Source organism: Podarcis filfolensis (genome assembly GCF_964270895.1).
Source record: "Podarcis filfolensis genome assembly, chromosome: 10".
Lineage (NCBI taxonomy): Eukaryota > Metazoa > Chordata > Lepidosauria > Squamata > Lacertidae > Podarcis > Podarcis filfolensis.
The window spans coordinates 65,934,811-65,954,268 of NC_139612.1; the positions used below are offsets into that span (position 1 = coordinate 65,934,811).

Below are 19,458 nucleotides of genomic sequence, written 5' to 3' on the forward strand. Positions count from 1 at the left end.
GTTTTGTTATTCAAGATGATGGAGCAACTAAAATTCACCTTAAATGACCAACCAGTTTATTATGCCACAAGTGTAAGGAAACTAGAGTTCTTCAGAGCACATACCCTAATACTATGGTTCCCCCATGGACCACTTGAAAATTGCTGAGGGTCTTGGCGGACCCCTTCATAATTCTTCCGCTCACTGTAGCAACTGTAATGTGCCATGCTAGACAATGCATGATTTTTAATTACTGTATATTTTTCCAGACACACTGCAGGAAACCTGGATGACGCTCACAGGCCACAGTTTAGGAACTACTGCCCCCAATGAACTTGCTGCCTTTAAAGCACCACAAGGTTAGGTAAAGGTAAAGGGACCCCTGACCATTAGGTCCAGTCATGGCCGACTCTGGGGTTGCGGCACTCATCTCGCTTTATTGGCCGAGGGAGCCGGCATTCAGCTTCCGGGTCATGTGGCCAGCATGACTAAGCCGCTTCTGGCGAATCAGAGCAGTGCACGGAAATGCCGGTTACCTTCCCACTGGAGCGGTACCTATTTATCTACTTGCACTTTGACGTGCTTTCGAACTGCTAGGTTGGAGCAGGGACCGAGCAACAGGAGCTCACCCCGTCGCAGGGATTCGAACCGCCAACCTTCTGATCAGCAAGTCCTAGGCTCTGTGGTTTAACCCACAGCGCCACCCACGTCCCTGCCACAAGGTTACTGCATTATTATTTATCCGCTTCTGCTGTAGCAGGCGATCACAGCTTCCCCTCTGGAAATTAGTAACTGAAAACATTTTGACCTGCCAGTAAAAATGCAGCCAAGGGCCTATTGGGGGCTTCGCTCAAGATTCACTTGCCCAAGCCCCCCCTCTCAGGAACAAAAGCGTGCATTAGCAATGACAAATTTGGAAAATAATGAGAAAGACGAACAGAGTTATCGGCCCCTAGACAGCAAACCATATGAGTTTTAGCCAGGTTAATCAGCAAACTGCTCCGTAGTTTCTTCTGCACTTAACAGGAGGAGAAACTGATTCAGCAACTCATTTCCAAGCACAGCTGTCTGTATTCTATAGATATCTTACACTCTTATTATTATTATTATTATTTAAATACACTGAGCGCTGCTTGAAACTGGAATGGCTGGTCCGTGTAAGAATGCAGCCCATTGCGTTCCTTGAGTTATGCTGCGAGGAAGCAGACCGTTTCTGGCAGAGTCTGAAAAAGAAGCTGAGACGAAACCGCATGTTTTTCAAAGTCAAGAGTCCGAGCCAGCCCCCAAAATATCATCTTTCCCCAAAGGCTGCACATGCATCAAGTGGAAAGAGGGAGGAGACAGAGGAAAGGCAGGAAAAGGGTTTGTTTAGCACGCAGGCCTGCCTAAGAAACAAAGGCTGCTGCTTTTAGACTTTGGAAAAGCGAAATCCAATGGCATCTGTAAGAGAAGTGATGGGAAAGTCACTGGACCATCTTCCTAGTTCATCTCTGTTGTTCAGTGCCAAGGGGCCGGGCAGAGAAGAAGCAGGACGCTCCACTACCAATGGCCGTGTCCGCACCAAACCTTGGCACAACTTTTACTGAGATGGCAGCAAGCGGAGGGTTTCTGGGATAACGTGAGCGAAACACTTTGAGCCGTTAAAGGTGTATTTATGCAAAATACAAAACAGTGGAATAGTCTCCCTCACGAGGCTGTGGGCTCTCCTTCCTTGGAGGTTTTTAAGCAGAGGTTGGGTGGCCGTCTGTCATGGATGCTTTAGCTGAAATTCCCCTGCATTGCAGGGGGTTGGACTAGATGACCCTTGGGGTCCCTTCAGACTCTACAATTCAATAAGTAATGACATAAGAGGAGCCTGCTGGGTCGGGGCAACCAGTGACAGATTACTCATTAGGGCAAACTGGGCACATAATAATAATAATAATAATAATAATAATAATAATAATAATAATAATAATTTTATTTATACCCCACCCATCTGGCTGGGCCTCCCCAGCCACTCTGGGCGGCTGCCAACAAAATACAGTCGTACCTCAGGTTGAAGTTGCGTTACTTCCGGGTTTCACTGCTTGTGCATGCGCAGATGCTCAAAATGACGTCATGTGCAGAAGTGGCGAATCGCAACCTGCACACGCACAGACATGCAGGTGCGGGTTGCGTTCGCTTCAGGATGCGAACGGGGCTCCGGAACGTATCCCGTTCGCATCCAGAGGTACCACTGTATTAAAATACAATAATGCATCAAACATTAAAAGCTTCCCTAAACACTGCACCCCACCAGCCTTAGACTGCTCTCAGCCAGCTCCCACCTTCCTGTCGTCTTACTTACGACCAGTCAGGAGGGTTTTAACACCGGAAATGGCCTTATATGAAGTCCGACCACATCTAGCTCAGAATCACCTTCACTGACTGGCAGTGGGGCAACTCTTCACAAAGGCAATTCCTAGCCCCACCTGAAAGTGGCAGGACTTGAACCCAGGACCTTGCGCATGCAAAGCAGATGCTCTGCCACTGAGCTATGGTCCTTTCCGGCAGACGGCTCTGCCTGTCGCTGGCTCCAGCGCCCCCTGCTGGTGGTCTTCCTACCCTCCACAGCACCAGTCCCATTGAGCACCTATTGCCATCACTGTCTGCAGCAAAGACAGCTCCCAGATATCAGCTTCCATCTTTCCTAGCTGGTTTCTCCACTGCCCTCTAGCACCAAAACTTCCCCTCCAGGGTGCACACGCTCTTCCCGGGAGATGGTGGAATTTGACTGCCTTGTAAGGGAGCGTTGCTGCTTTTGCTATGAGCTGCACCCTGGGATTATTTTTAATCCACCGCAATTCCAAGGCCCTGAGCAGGCAGCAGCCCCAAGACATTAGCCTGCCTGATTTACTGAGTCTTTGTGTGAAACTGTGCAAACTCACATACAAATCGGAAGACGCACGAGCAGCTATTAAAGACAGCAAAGGCTGGAAAAAAGCCCAGAGAACAGTTACTCCTCTGCACAAAGCACAAAAGCCAATATTGAAAGGTCACTTGCATTTAAAGGGGAGAGCTTTGCTTGACATCTTGGCAAAGGAGTCCGTGCATTGAAGATGAATGATGCCCTTGCGTCACGCGGTACAGGCAACAGAATTGAACAGGCAGGCCATTTGCCCACGATGCTTTAGCTGGACAGAGAGCGCTTCACAGAACCATAGAGTCTGAAGGGACCCGAGGGTCATCTAGTCCAACCCGCAGCAATGCAGGTATCACAGCTAAAGCATCCATGACAGATGGTTGCTGGTTTTCCCCAGAAGCACTTGAAATCAAGACAACAGTCCAGATTGAGGGTCAGCAAACTTTTTCAGCAGGGGGCCGGTCCACCGTCCCTCAGACCATGTGGGGGGGCCAGACTATATTTTGAAAAAATTAAATGAATGAATTCCTATGCCCCACAAATAACCCAGAGAGGCATTTTAAATAAAAGGACACATTCTACTCATGTAAAAACACGCTGATTCCCGGACCGTCTGCGGGCCAGATTGAGAAGGCGATTGGGCCAGATCCGGCCCCCAGGCCTTAGTTTGCCATGGTTCAGATAGTTCAATCCCAGTAATTTTTATATTTTTTAATATGCTTAGATCTCACCTTTCTCTCCCCCCACCCTTAGTGTCAGGTGTGTGTGCTGGAGCCAGGCCCTGTGACCATTAGGACTTTGCAGGACTGGGGCCTTCCTAAGTTTGTTCTGAAGAGGCACAGATGAGGCCGAGTGGTAACTCACAGCACCTGGTGGCAAGAGCTGGGAAGGGATATAAGGTCAGCATTTCCCTTCGGCTTTTTGCCACAGCAACACGCTTCCTGCCTTGCTGTGTTTGACTCCCTGCTGCTTGATCCTCAGACCCCTGACTTCGTGACTCCCTGCTGCTTGATCCTCGGAACCCTGACTTCGTGACTCCTTGTTCCTTGATCTTCAGACCCCTGACTTCGTGACTCCTTGCTTCTTGATCCTCGGAACCCTGACTTCGTGACTCCTTGCTTCTTGATCTTCAGACCCCTGACTTCATGACTCCTTGCTTCTTGATCCTTGGACCCTTGACTTCATGACTCCTGGCTCTCTGACCCTTGGACTCTTGGCTTTCTGACTCCTGGCTTCTGGACCCCCGTTCCTGCTCCCACCCCGCCATCTTGACCCCTGTCCCGACGTCCCCAGCCCGGACTTCAATCGCCCATGAACCGGGCTGTGACACCCCGCCCTGAGAGATCTTGGTGTTACGAAAAGGAGCAATGCTGCTGAGTGCTCCAGATGGCTGGAAAGCCAAACAGGATGTTTATGTTATGGGACTGTACCGTGGGAACCAGGGACAGTCTATTATGTGCTCTGAGCACCGGATGTTAGCTCAGAGTGTCACATGACCCTGTACTGGAAGTACATGGGTGGAGTTATTCTCTCTCTGCAGCTGGGAATCAGAGAGTGCAGACATGTTGTTCTCTGCACTGAGGAAAGACAGAAATAAAGGCATGTAAATACATTTCTGTCTGTCTCTTTCCCCTCCCTGGGGATGGCAGGGAGTGAGGGAGGAGGAGTGGTTGTGTTCTTCTCACGTTTGAGGAGAATCGGCCGATAAATACCTCGCCTTGTCCTGCCGGGAGTCGCTGACGGGGAGGTCAAGGAATCAAAGCCGGGCACCTGGAGAGTGCCAAATTCCTCTGATTGATGGGCTTGATTCAACATATGGTAGCAGAAGCTGCTGGTTATCTGATCCATGGGAATCAGCATGAGAGGTGAGAGGTTGATGGATCGTGTGCCATCCTCTGCACCAAGGAAAGAAGATAACGTCTGCAATTGCAGCCAGAAGCTGAACAGACGGCTGGCCCCAAGAGGGGGTGTTTTCCAAGCAACGGAGCCCCAAAAAGGTATGCTGAATATCGGGCTAAAAGTGTGAATGCAGATTGATTTATTCTCTGGTTCACGAGAGAGCTGCGTTTGGAAAAACAAGCTCTGAAAGAAAGGCTTGCATACCAGAAATTCCTGTGGTTAGATAAGGATTCCTGTCCCGGGGAAGGTTGCTAAGCAACGACAGTCAGGGCAGTGGAAAACTACTGACACCTGGGGCTGGCTCAGTCAGAGCCGGGAAAGCGAAAGTTGTTTTGACTTTCAGACAGCTTGGAGATTGCCTGCCTGAGAGGCAGAAAAACAGCTCAAAGGAGCTTTTGGATTTTAACTAGCTCGAGAGTGGAGAGCTGAGGCTTGGATTCAAAATGGATGCCAAGGACAGGGGGAGGGAAGAACGGAGTTCTAATTCCCCCACTGATGAAGCTACTGGAGAGGATGCTGTAGCTTTGAACGCTGTCCGATGCTACAATTGCGGACAGACTGGGCATCTTCAGCGGAACTGCAAGAAGCCACGCCAGCCGAAAGGAGCGAAGGGCCGCTCAGCAAAGCCTGAGGCAGCAGGCAAAGGTCGTACCAAGTCTTCGGTGAAACCTGCAAAGGCCCTGATGGCGAAAGGAACCACGCCAGATGTTGGGAACGCGTTTATAATTGACACTGGATGTAATTTTCATATGTCCCCGCACAGAGGACTCTTTTCGACGTTTAAGAAGCAAAGCTTCGCTGTGGAACAAGCCAACGGTCAGAAGCTGGAGGCGACTGGGGTTGGATCTGTGTATCTTAAGAGTCTGAACTTGACAATACACAATGTTTACTTGGTTCCTGAATTGAAGTTCAATCTGCTGAGTGTTTCGCAGATTGCAAAGAAAGGACTGAGACTGTCCTATGATGATAAGAGCTGCGAGATCTTCAAAGATGGAGAGTTATATCTTTCTGCCAGACAGAAAGGTGGACTGTATTTGTTGGACTTTGACCAAAGTGATTACATGGAATGTAATTCTGAGTCTAACATGATTTCTCTTGCAGGTGTGACCAAAACGAGCGCCAAGAAGGTGGCCAGGGTCGACAGAGCATTTCAGCGGGTGTATGCTGATGTGATTAGTCCTCTAGAACCATCTAGAGGCAATGCAAGATTTTATCTTGTGTGTGTGGATCATTTCTCTAACTTTGTCTGGGTTTATGTGTTAAAGAAACCACAGGAAGCCTTGGAAAGGTTTCAAGAGTTTTGTGACAAGGTTAAAGACATGCATGATGCTAACATTGATTGTCTTCTGACAGATGAGAAGCAGATTTTTCTTTTACAGGATTTCCAGAGGTTCCTGCAGAAGAAGGGGATCAGACACAAGATTGCTGTTTCAGCGGAAGCGTGGAACAGGGGTGTCTGTGTACGGGTGAACAGAGAATTGCAAAAGGGAATGAATGCGCAATTGTTTAGTTCACATCTGCCACATGAGTTCTGGGCGGAGTCACTCATGTCGTTTTGTCATGCGTGGGTGAGAAAGGTTTCAAAAGAGTTGGGAAGTTCTCCTTTTGAGAAACTGTTCCGGAGAAAACCTTCTGTTGCCCATTTCAAGGTTTTTGGGTCTCATGTGAGGACAGAAGCTCCAGGTGGAGTAAAGAATGCCAGAGGCATTTTTGTGGGATATGAAAAGGGTCTCTACAGAGTAATTTTGTCTGAATCTGGTCAGGTGATTCTCACAAAATTTCTAGAGAGTGCTCCTGAACAGGAGAGAGTGATAGCACACACATTTCCCACAGAGGACGATTCAGATGATGATGATGATTTCAGAGAGTACAGTGGTACTGAGAGTGACAGTGATAGCTCAGAGAGCTCAGTTGTCACAGTCATTGAGAGGAAATCTCACACAATGGATAGACCTTCACAGGTGAAGGATGAGCCACTGTTTGCTGTTGGAACTGGTTCTCCTAAGAGTCCTGAGACAGAACCAGTGAGCAGAGAGGATCAGCACCTCATACGCAGGTCTGAGAGAGTCACAAAGGGTGAACCACCCAAAAGGTACTCAGAAGAGTATGCTAATTTAGCTGTTGCATGTGTTGCTGTTGTAAACAACCGAGGACAGGTTGGAGCTGTGTCTAAGTCAGAGACAAAGACACAACAGAGAGTTGCTAGCCAAGGTAATGCAGATGCACTCATTCCTTGGAAGCCAGACAACCAGAGAGGTACACTGGGGAAACCAGTGGCGGGGAGTTCCAAGGGTGGAACTGAAACAACAGGGGAGTGTTATGTGTATAACAACTGTTTGTTTTCTTCTCTGGATCACGCTATGCCTGCCGCAACATGCATTGATTCTTTTGGGGGAGGTTGTTACGAAAAAGGAGCAATGCTGCTGAGTGCTCCAGATGGCTGGAAAGCCAAACAGGATGTTTATGTTATGGGACTGTACCGTGGGAACCAGGGACAGTCTATTATGTGCTCTGAGCACCGGATGTTAGCTCAGAGTGTCACATGACCCTGTACTGGAAGTACATGGGTGGAGTTATTCTCTCTCTGCAGCTGGGAATCAGAGAGTGCAGACATGTTGTTCTCTGCACTGAGGAAAGACAGAAATAAAGGCATGTAAATACATTTCTGTCTGTCTCTTTCCCCTCCCTGGGGATGGCAGGGAGTGAGGGAGGAGGAGTGGTTGTGTTCTTCTCACGTTTGAGGAGAATCGGCCGATAAATACCTCGCCTTGTCCTGCCGGGAGTCGCTGACGGGGAGGTCAAGGAATCAAAGCCGGGCACCTGGAGAGTGCCAAATTCCTCTGATTGATGGGCTTGATTCAACACTTGGCAGCGTACATGTTTCTCTCTTCCAATTTAATTCCACAACAGCCCTGTGAAGTTGGCTAGGTGCCGAGATGGGGAGGGAGTGGGGTTCAGATGACTGGGGGTTGAGCCTGGGACCAAAGAGCATAAGACTCTTAATTTCAGGGTTGTGGGTTCGAACCCCATGTTGGGTGAAAGATTCCTGCATTTCAGGGGGTTGGACTAGATGACCCACGGGGTCCCTTGGGACTCAACAATTCTATAATCTTCAGCATCGAAGTAAAACTCAGCTGAACAACACACAGCACCGTTTAGCAACCAATATCAGGGTGAGCAGGAATATTTTTAATTTCTCCTCAATGTTAATAAGGGGGGGGGGGAGGAGGACATGCACCTCACCAGGGAGGACATTCAACAAGCAGAAAACCACCACCAAGGAGGCCCTGCCTTGCCTGGAAAAAAACCTTTTAATGGTCCCACACAGAGATATGTGTCCCCATCAGCCTCCGAAGGTCTGCAAACAGGTTTGCCTGCCAGCAAATTCGCGACGCTGGGTTTTTAAAAGGAGGCAGGTGTTTCCCTATCTTGATTGCTCACGCTTCAAAAATCTCCATGGAGGGTAGGGGTGGGGAGAGAAGAAGATGGGAAGGAAGAATGATTTCTTTTTGAAACCAAACAAAAATGGTTAAGAACTCGTTTTGGCTGCTCTTGGGGGGAATAGGAATTGTGATGGAAATGTTTGAACGCCGCCATGACAACAGGCCAGAATCAACACACACACACACACACACACACACACACACACACACAGGCCTTTGGTTCAAAATCCAGCAACCGAAACAAAAGACTCATGTTTCCCACAGCCCACACACAAACCTGATCACGGAAGATGCTTGAACAGTCTTAAGTCAACCGGGCGCCCTCTAAACTATAGCTCCCTCCCTCCCACCCCCACCCCAGGCAGCTGTACTGGCTTTGCCTGGAAAAGAAGGCAAATAACTAAATATTTTTAAGTTTCAAGAGGGATTGGAAACCCTTATTTGTCCTAGCCAATGTTTTGCTCTCAGCTTCATCTTATAGTTCCTGAGATTTTAACCAGGCGCAGTCTCACACGTTTTCAACAAGCCCACCCTGTCTTTGCAATCTTAGGGGCTAGGTGCTTGGATTAATTTTGTTTTTAGTGCACACTTTTTTAAAAAAAGCATTTCAAAACTGCTTGATCTTTTTAAACCACCTATGTATACAAAAACAGAGCATAAAAGCAGCGTTATAAAAACCAAGGTACAGTGGTACCTCGGGTTACATACGCTTGAGGTTACATACGCTTCAGGTTACATACTCCGCTAACCCAGAAATAGTGCTTCGGGTTAAGAACTTTGCTTCAGGATAAGAACAGAAATCGTGCTCCGGCGGCATGGCAACAGCAGGAGGCCCCATTAGCTAATATGGTGCTTCCGGTTAAGAACAGTTTCAGGTTAAGTACGGACCTCCGGAACGAATTAAGTACTTAACCCGAGGTATCACTGTACAGCGTAAACAGCAAAAGCAGTATTAAAAACACTGATTAGGGCTGGGCAGTATCTGGCTTTCAACACTGCAATATGTCAACAACGAAACATGCTGATGTAACGAGATGTCTGAAATAAGGATGGAGCAATGTAGAACCATTGGGTGCTGTGCTGGATTTACGTATAAGATACACAAGCTATAGCTAGGGCCCCACTCTCTTGGGGGCCCCAAAAAAAAATTAAAGGAAAAAGGAAAAAAACACTTGGATGTACATTTCCAAAATATAAGATAAAAAACAAATAAAATAAAACCTACATACAGCAACAGTGTTTTGTGTTGTGTAGGCTCCTATGACTTACGTAATGGGCCCCGCCTGCTAGCCTGCTCCCTAAAATATTACTGGTTTGTTCATTTCTATATATAGGGTGCCTACATTCTGCATGGACTGGCTGCACGGCAACATGTGCAAATGGCTTTAGATACCTATTAAAGGTAAAGGGACCCCTGACCATTAGGTCCAGTCGTGGCCGACTCTGGGGTTGCGGCGCTCATCTCGCTTTCTTGGCTGAGGGAGCCGGCTTACAGCTTCCGGGTCATGTGGCCAGCATGATTAAGCTGCTTCTGGCAAACCAGAGCAGCACAGGGAAACGCCGTTTACCTTCCCACCAGAGCGGTACCTATTTATCTACTTGCACTTTGACGTGCTTTCGAACTGCTAGGTGAGCAGGAGCTGGGACAGAGCAACGGGAGCTCACCCCGTTGCGGGGATTCGAACCGCCGACCTTCTGATCGGCAAGTCCTAGGCTCTGTGGTTTAACCCACAGCCCCACCCGCGTCCCTATTAGGTCCACAAATGACCAGATAGCATATATTCAGCACAAAAAACAGTGACAATTTGTTGTTGACAAAGGACAGCAATACCTTCAGTAGCTTAGGGCCTCATCAAACCTAAATCTGGCCTTGATTGGATGGCTTCACGGTTTTTCCCACATTGTGATTTTTGCACAGCACACAAACACATGTCATGATTCGCGACATATTGCGACATATTGTCGATATCACTATATGGCCTTCAAACCGGTTTCAGATGATATATTGCTATATCTCCCGGCCGTAGCACAGATAAAAAAAACAGGAATTCAGAAAGAATGCCACAAATCAGGGAAAGCCTGGGCAGAAAGAGATGCTTTTGCTAAGTTGCCTGAGGCGAGTGATAGTTGATGTTTCATGTAGAACGGGGGGAAGGCAATGCAGGGCAATGGTAGAAAATGGAAATGTTTTGAGTTCACTGCCATGTGATATTTCGGCAAGGATGGTTTTGGAAAGAACTAGAACCTTCAGATTTTGAATTCTGGTGCTGGAGGAGACTCTTGAGAGTCCCATGGACTGCAAGAAGATCAAACCTATCCATTCTTAAGGAAATCAGCCCCGAGTGCTCACTGGAAGGACAGATCCTGAAGCTGAGGCTCCAAGACTTTGGCCACCTCATGAGAAGAGAAGACTCCCTGGAAAAGACCCTGATGTTGGGAAAGATGGAGGGCACAAGGAGAAGGGGACGACAGAGGACGAGATGGTTGGACAGTGTTCTCGAAGCTACAAACATGAGTCTGACCAAACTGCGGGAGGCAGTGGAAGACAGGAGTGCCTGCCGTGCTCTGGTTCAGGGGGTCACGAAGAGTCGGACGTGACTAAACGACTAAACAACAACAACAGAACCTCCAGACACTTTTTATGATTTGGGTTTGTTTGTTTTTACGACACATACAACAGAGCCACCATTTTCAAGACAACTCTTCTCACAAGCCTGGGAAATCTCAATGATACTTTATAATCTGACTGGGGCAGTGGCCCACAGAGCCACAATAAATGTGATAATGTATACACCTGGAAATGCTTGAGTGCGCTTCTAATAGGGAAGTTATGGTAACCTGTTGCTTTATGACACTGATGATTTTGCAAGTTGCCCCCTCCCCAAATTGGGGCAGAAATACAGCTAATATGTGAATCACAAAGACACAGCTAAAAGCTAGAACATAAGTTGCTACATGGTGCAAATGGCTACACGTAGCACAGGTTCCCAACATGAACACTAACACAATGTAACAGAACACGGTGAGAATCAGAACTGAATCAGCAGAGATTACCAGTGCTTATTGCGCATGCGTATTAAACATGAAATGGGGTAATGATGTATATGATTGGTGGAAATTGAAATGCTTTGCTTGAAATTTTTTAAATACCACTGCCGGGACCTCCGGGCGGGGTTGCAGTTTTGCGGAAGGATCTGACTGTAACCTATTGCTTTGCAATAAACAATTGACTTCTAACTCCTCACATCTCTGAGTTTTATTGGCATTAACTCAGGAGATAAGCTATTTTCTGGCCTGTCCCATTTAGCCAATAAGACCAGTGCCAGCTCCCCTACTAACATCCAACTAACTTACAACATGATAACACTGATAGTCTTTACTTGGACTTTTACTTTAACCCCTGTGCAATTGTACTCATTCTGCATGCCTGTTTTGTGGTGTTGTTTTGATCTTTTAATTTTTGCCTGTTATAATTGCTCTCCCTGTGGTATATATGTTATAAAACGAAAATTAAACTGGGGGGTGGGTGGGTGGGTGGGCGGGCTGCTCTTTAAGTATCAGGACATCTCACATCAGGCAAAGTGAGGTTTAAGAGCTGTCCGTGAAGTCAGATTTCGCATTTGGTAGGAACTGCTGCCACCCAGTGGAACTGAAAGAACAAGCTGCCACAAAAAAAAGACAATTTCGGAACAGACCAAAATTAAGCGGTGTTTTGTAATTTTAAGGGTGTGTCTTTCGCAGGGGGTTGGACTAGATGATCCTCGTGGTACCCCTTCCAACTCAACGATTCTATGAAAGCGGCTTCTCTGAATCTTGCCACATAATTCTGGGCAGGGTGACAACTTCACTTGTGCACATGTCCCTTGTTGTTGGGTAAAAACAAGTAAAGGTGAAGAAGAAGAAGAAGAAGAGGAGGAGGAGTTTGGATTTGATATCTTGCTTTATCACTACCCTAAGGAGTCTCAAAGTGGCTAACAATCTCCTTTCCCTTCCTCCCCCACAACAAACACTCCGTGAGGTGAGTACGGCTGAGAGACTTCGGAGAAGTGTGAATAGCCCAAGGTCAAGGTCAAGGTAAAGGCTCCCTGGATGGTTAAGTCCAGTCAAAGGCGACTCTGGGGTTGTGGCGCTCATCTCACTTTCAGGCTGAGGGAGCCGGCGTTTGTCCACAGGCAGCTTTCCGGGTCATGTGGCCAGCATGACTAAACCGCTTCTGGTGCAATGGGACACTGTGCTGGTAAGCAGATCGCATGGAAACGCTGTTTACCTTCTCGCCACAATGGTACCTATTTATCTACTTGCACTGGCGTGCTTTCAAACTGCTAAGTTGGCAGGAGCTGGGACAGAGCAACGGGAGCTCACCCCATTGTGCGGATTCGAACCGCCAACCATCTGAAGTAGATTGGTCTCGACTTACCATACTCCCCGAAGACAAGATGCATGCATTTCCGACCCTCCACAACCCAGGACACCATTTTAACGCCGAACCAAATTAACAGCATCCCCAAAGTGGCGTCCAGGATGAAATTCATCAGGTAGCTGTAATAAAAAAATACAACTGTTTTTTAGCAGTTCTTATTTTTATCTGAAAGCTGCCTTGAGTCCCATTGAGGGGGGAAAGTGGGGTATAGGTAAATACATAAATAAAATAAAATAAAAACCCACGTGAACACTCCAGAACGCACTCAAAACTCCCACCTTCGTTTCTGCCCAAGGCTTTAATCAGGGTGGATTTTATTTAAATCAAGTTGATTTAAATCAGGATTTAAATTATTCGTCAGTAAGACTTGATTTAAATCATTTTATTTATTTTTACAGAAAGACTCATTCTTGCTGGTATCATATTAATATTGACAACCGAATGAAGGTTTCAATTTTGGGAATAATAGATTTTCAGAGTAGTTTTTACAATTATATTAAAAATTACTGATTTGGTTATACTGTTAGAAATACACAGATAATAATAATAATAATAATAATAATAATAATAATAATTTTATTTATACCCCGCCCTCCCCAGCCAAGACTGGGCTCAGGGCGGCTAACACCAGGTATATAAACAAATTATGAAATTATTGTGAAGTTTAATAAGTTAACTGTTTATATTTGGACAACTTTTCTGCTATACTTTATTGGAAGGAGAAAAATAACAATAACAATTTAAATTTAAACAATTTATTTAACTAAAACAATAACATTATAGCATATGTATCCATGCTTGTTAACTGATGCGATTAAACAATTTTTTAAAAAAACTTAGACTTGAGTTTTAGCATACATGAAAAACTTAAAACAAATCCTTATTAATACCTGTCTTTATCAGATAAGAAACTGGCTTGAACTTGTATTAGGGACAGACAATGGTTAAAGCACAAAAGTAGAGCAGCTTGTGGTCAGCGAGTAGGTGATGAAGACCACCCTGCGATAAAGATATTCTGCTGATGGATCAATAAAATTATCTAAGGGGGCTCGTGACCATATTTGTACAATGATTAGCAGGCAAAATGGGAGGATATTATGTTAAAAAAACAAACGACATGCTGTGGTTTCTGTATCTCGGTGTGCCTGTTCTGTACGCAGGTTCATAGCTGTCAACCGTCCCTTATTTGGTGGGAAAGTCCCTTATCCCAGCGCTGTGTCCCGCTGCTGTCCCTTATTGATGATGTCCCTTAAATTTCCCGGGTTTCAAAGGAAGCAGCTCCTCTCCCTCCCTCCCTGCCGGCCAGGGAGGAGAGAGGCTCCAACTGTGTTGCTTGGCTGCGTTGCTCACCCAATAAGGAGTCTAAGAACGACTGGGGGGTGGAGCTTGCATGCCTTGTGCCGATCAAATTGGCCGCGTTGCCTGGGGACTCGCCTTTGCTCAGCGCTTCCCAGCGGAGAGGTGACAGTGGTTTCCCTTGCTGCATCCCCTTTGCCGGGTTGCTGTGCTGTGGGAACCACCACTTGAGGCTTCATTTGGCTGCTGGCTGGGCTTTCTGCCTATGGCTCGGAGGGGCTCAGAGTTGAACATACCTGTGCTGGGAAAATCCCTTATTTTGGCTGCTGATCCCTTATTTTTGAGGCTGCTGGTCCCTTATTTTCAAATCTGTAAGTTGACAGCTATGCTCAGGTTACCAGCTCACAAGCGTATTTGATAAAGCTTGCCTATTTCACCAAACTTGTTCAAGATCATTTCATTAAGGATCCAGAAGACCTTAAGTCTTGATGGACCATTTTTCATATATAACACCTTGCAGCTGCCTCATTGGGGCAAGACCTCCTGGGAAGAGCTATGGTGATCCACTAGGCCTGGGCTGTTTGGTTTTGTTGGAGAGTTAACTTCACAGACGACAGGGTGCTTTATTGCTGACCTGAGCCTGACTCCAGCCCCTGACGCCCACCCAGGTCCCTTCACATGCAAAGCCAAACTCACAGAGAGCAGGGGTCTTCTTCAGTCAGGTCAGACAGGAAGACGTTGGCAAAGTGGATGAAAAGGGCGCCTATGGCTTGCTTCGACGTATCGTAAAACCTTGAAAGAGTTTGGAACGCATTGTTATTATATATTGAACTTTCTAAGTCGCTCGCTACACAACAAAGCCTCTGAGTGACTTACAACATAATGTAATACAGAGATCTTTTTCCGATTTTTTATTTTTTTTAAAGGAAAAACAAAGTGATCTCGCCATATTCTCCAGGGTCGCCTCTCTCCTTTCGGTTCCTTAAATCGGTTCCTTAAAGAAAGACAAACATTTTAATGGCTGTAGAAAGGGCAGGGGGACAGTTCTGTAGAATAATAATAATAATAATAATAATAATAGTAATAATAATAATTTATTATTTATACCCCGCCCATCTGGCTGGGTTTCCCCAGGCACTCTGGGTGGCTTTCAGCAAAATATTAAAACACAATAATTCATCATGTTAAAAGCTTCCCTAAACAGGGTTGCCTTCAGATGTCTTCTAAAAGCCAGGTAGTTGTTTATTTTTTTGACATCTGGTGGGAGGGCGTTCCACAGGGCAGGCGCCACCACCGAGAAGGCCCTCTGCCTGGTTCCCTGTAGCTTTGCTTCTCACAATGAGGGAACCACCAGAAGGCTCTTGGAGCTGGACCTCAGTGTCCGGGCTGAACGATGGGGGTGGAGACGCTCCTTCAGGTATACTGGGCCGAGGCTGTTTAGGGCTTTAAAGGTCAGCACCAACACTTTGAATCGTGCTCAGAAATGTACTAGGAGCCAATGCAGATCTCTCAGAACCAGTGTTATGTGGTCTCAGCGCTGCTCCCAGTCACCAGTCTAGCTGCCGCATTCTGGATTAGTTGTAGTTTCCGGGTCACCTTCAAAGGTAGCCCCACATAGAGCGTATTGCAGTAGTCCAAGCGGGAGATAACCACAACATGCACCACTACCACACCTGCGAGACAGTGCGCAGGCAGGTAGGGTCTCAGCCTGCGTACCAGATGGAGCTGCCCTGGACACAGAATTGACCTGCGCCTCCATGGACAGCTGTGAGTCCAGAATGACTCCCAGGCTGGCACCTGGTCCTTCAGAGGCACAGTTACCTCATTCAGGACCAGGGAGTCTGGTTGGCCACCACAAGAGAGGGATGCTGGGCCACTGGACTGATCCAGTATGGTCTTATGTTCTTAGTGTCAACCAGAAGGACAGTAAACAATGATTCAGCAACAGGTCAAGGTTTGCTTCAGGGCTATCTGGGCTCAAGGATCACATCCATAAAGGACAAATTTGCTCTCCATCACAGCCTTTATTGTTCCTTCTGGTCCAAAACTGAACTGGTTGTTCAGCTTTAAAACTTGAATGTTCCTTTGGTTGTTCACCATACAGATGATCAAGGAACAGAGGAGGCATGGGGAAAGATTTTTTTTAAAAAAAAAAAACAACAACCAAAGAACCAAGGGCTGCATTAATTTCTAGGGGGACACATACCAGAGGCAAAAACAGGTGGAGGAATTAATGAAAACCAGCACGGCCTCTCCAGCTCACCATAAGACCCAAGATGGTTAACCCTGGGGAAATCGCTTGACCTCCCTGTAGTTAAAACCTGCTGCCAGTTCTGCCTTCAGTGGGAAACATGAACGAATTGTCTCCCTTCTGCTCTTTGATATACTTGGAATGGTTTGGAAATAGCTGCCAACATAGACTGAGGTAGCTATAAAGGGTATAAATGAGTTAAACACTTGCAGAAACCTTTGTTGGTCTCTGATGAATGGTCAAATACATTCCTGCTGCAAACAGCTTGGTTGTTGGGAGGTGAAGTTATTTTGATTTTTTTTAAAAAAAATTATTGGAAATTTTATTTACAACATAACATAAACCCCCCACCCCCCAATACAGAAATCCACCCTCATTAAACATGAACATAACATACAATGAGCATAACATACAACAATACAAACAACCAAATAAAATACTTCCTTTATCCTGTATCTGGCCTCCTTATTTACTTCTTATAAACTGTTTCCTTTATGAATAATTATTAAGATTTTTTTAATTATAACTTAAATATCCACAAAGTCTCCTGCAGACATTAATCGAAACAAGTCCAGGTATGTATTTTAGGGCACTGTTTTGTGAAGTATTCTCTGCATTTCCCCCATGCTTTTTGAAACTCTTGTCTAGTGTGATCTCTAATTGCCTCTGTTAATCTAGCCAGTTCAATATACTCTAACAGTTTGTCTTGCCATTCCTTTTTTTGTTGGCACAGTTTCTTTTTTCCAGTTTTTAGCCATTAGATCCTTGCCCCTCCTGTGGTATAGAGGAATATTTTCTGATCTTCTCTTGCTATACCTGTGTTCGTTATCCCTAGTAGAAAAGCTTCTGTATTTTTCATAAAGTTATACTTAAATTTTTTTTAAGCTCATCATATACTGTGTTCCAGAAGCTTTTGATTTTTCCACCAAACATGTATAAGTGTCCCCTCTGTTTTACCACAAGGAGGTGAAGTTATTTTGAAAGTGGCTTCCTTCTCTCAGGGTGTGGTCCACCCTGGTCCTGCGATGTCTGCGATCTGTATTTAGTCCCCCAACACACACCTCTTCCTTCCTTCCTCCTCGTCACTTGTCTCAGCTATGCTTATTCTTGGCAAACCTCTAGCTTCAATGGAGTTGCACCCAAGTAGTAGGGCTCGGCAATATATCAATGTATTGTCCAAAACTGGTTTGAAGTCCTTATCGTCATATTGATGACATACTTTTTGACCTGGCAATATATCACGAATCATGATATGGGTGTGTTTGTGTGCTATGCGAAATCACAATGTGGGAAATACCTCTACACAGCTGCATCCTTATTTCAGACATGGTGATATTGGAAATTTGAAATATTTGAAATACTTTATTGTCACTTGTACAACTTATATGCAGTGAGATTACTCGAGCACCCCCCACTCAGCTCTCTTAGTCTGAATTCCCCTCGTTTACTGACACACACACCAAACCCAAAAGTCAGTTGCCCTCCTGTTATCTTTTCATTCAGCAGCCTAACAGCCCACGGATAGAAGCTGTTCTTTACCCTGTTGGTGCGACTAATCAGGCTTCTATATCTTCTGCCCGAGGGCAGGAGATCAAGAAAGTGCCGGCCAGGGTGTGAATCATCCCTGAGAATATTCCTCACTCTCTTGAGGCAAGATTGTTCCACTATTTCATCCAGCGGATTCATGGGACAGCCCATAATATCTTGTGCTGTATTCACCACCCTCTGTAGGCTCTTCCTATCAGTTGATGTCAAACCAGCGTACCACACCGTGATGCAGTATGAAAGGACACTTTCCATTGTGGACCGGTAGAAGGAGATCATCAAATGTTGATTGACATTGTTCTTCCGCAATACTCTGAGGAGATGGAGTCTCTGTTGGGCTTTCTTAACCACCTGGGTTGTATTTATTTGTATTTATGCTGTGGGTTAAACCACAGAGCCTAGGACTTGCCGATCAGAAGGTCAGCAGTTCGAATCCCCGCAACTGGATGAGCTCCCGTTGCTCGGTCCCAGCTCCTGCCAACCTAGCAGTTCGAAAGCACGAAGTGCAAGTAGATAAATAGGTACTGCTCCAGCAGGAAGGTAAACGGCGTTTCTGTGCTCTGCTCTGGTTTGCCAGAAGCGGCTTAGTCATGCTGGCCACATGGCACGGAAGCTGTACGCCGGCTCCCTCAGCCAATAAAGCGAGATGAGCGCCACAACCCCAGAGTCGGCCACGACTGGACCTAATGGTCAGGGGTCCCTTTACCTTTACCTTTATCAGTATATCACGATGCTGAAAACCAGATATCGCCCAGCCCTACTGAGTAGAGTACAAATCCTTTGGCATGATGCAGTGCCTCTCTCATCATGAGTTAGACCAGCCCCGCATGTCTGGCACATGTGTGCACATGCAAGAGAATGTATGAATGTGTTGTATGCATGAATGTGTTGACTGTGTCAAAGACAGCAAAAAATGCTGTGTATCCGATGTACATGTGACCATAGGGAAAGAACAGATTTTCCATCAGGTTCTTCTTATGTAGGGATTCTTTGGGTCTCATTGCAACTGCACTGGCTTTTGGTTCCTTTTAACTTCCTCCCACAGAACTAAATGGGAACCCATTCAGTTTTATGGCAGAAGCCACAGGAAGCTGGTTTCACTAAGTAGCATTCTGCTAGCAAATCAGGGTGAGGAAGTTTGATCAGCCTGAGAAGTGATGAACCTGGTTCTTAGCTAGCCAGGAGATCCGAGGATAACATACACACAAACACAGATCCTCTCTTACTGGAAAATGACACAAAATACAGTTGTTGAGGGTGATAAGATGACAAATTTGAAAGGAGGAGAGTTAATGATGTGCAGCCTTGTTGAGCAGGTCTTGTCAGGCCTCATTAGATTTAAGAGAGTTATCAGAGACGGTGTAATTATCACAGGCAGTAAAACGGCTGCATTAAAAGATAAAAGGGAGTATGAGAGAGAAATAATTAACTGCTTAATAGGGCATTAATTCAGAGATGGCTCTGCACTGGAGAGCGCCAGCCAAGATTAGGGGGGCTTAAGGGGGCCATGGGATCCATTTCATTTTGCTTGACCTAAAAAGTTGGGGGGGGGCGTCAGATGCACATCAAAGCAATTCTGGGATGCTGCTGTGCAATCAGCATCTTCAATGGAGGGCAGAGTGAGGACAACACACACACTTGAAATTTGATGGTTTCAGATGACAAGGGGTACCGTATTTTTCGCTCTATAAGACGCACCAGACCACAAGACACATCTAGTGTTTGGAGAAGGAAAACAAGA

At 46.1% G+C, this 19,458-nt stretch overlaps 1 protein-coding gene across 1 annotated transcript in view; it reads right to left on the reverse strand.

The window, feature by feature from the left end:
- Window positions 1-19,458, reverse strand: part of LOC310744055 (store-operated calcium entry regulator STIMATE-like) — a gene marked incomplete at its 5' end in the record, with an annotated part of 44,785 nt that overhangs the window by 20,112 nt on the left and 5,215 nt on the right. Inside the window, 3 exons of the mRNA XM_083574799.1 lie at window positions 12,623-12,744; window positions 14,618-14,713; window positions 14,868-14,915. Of these exons, the coding sequence (XP_083430925.1) occupies window positions 12,623-12,744; window positions 14,618-14,713; window positions 14,868-14,915 (266 nt within the window). The remainder of the gene's footprint in view (window positions 1-12,622; window positions 12,745-14,617; window positions 14,714-14,867; window positions 14,916-19,458) is intronic.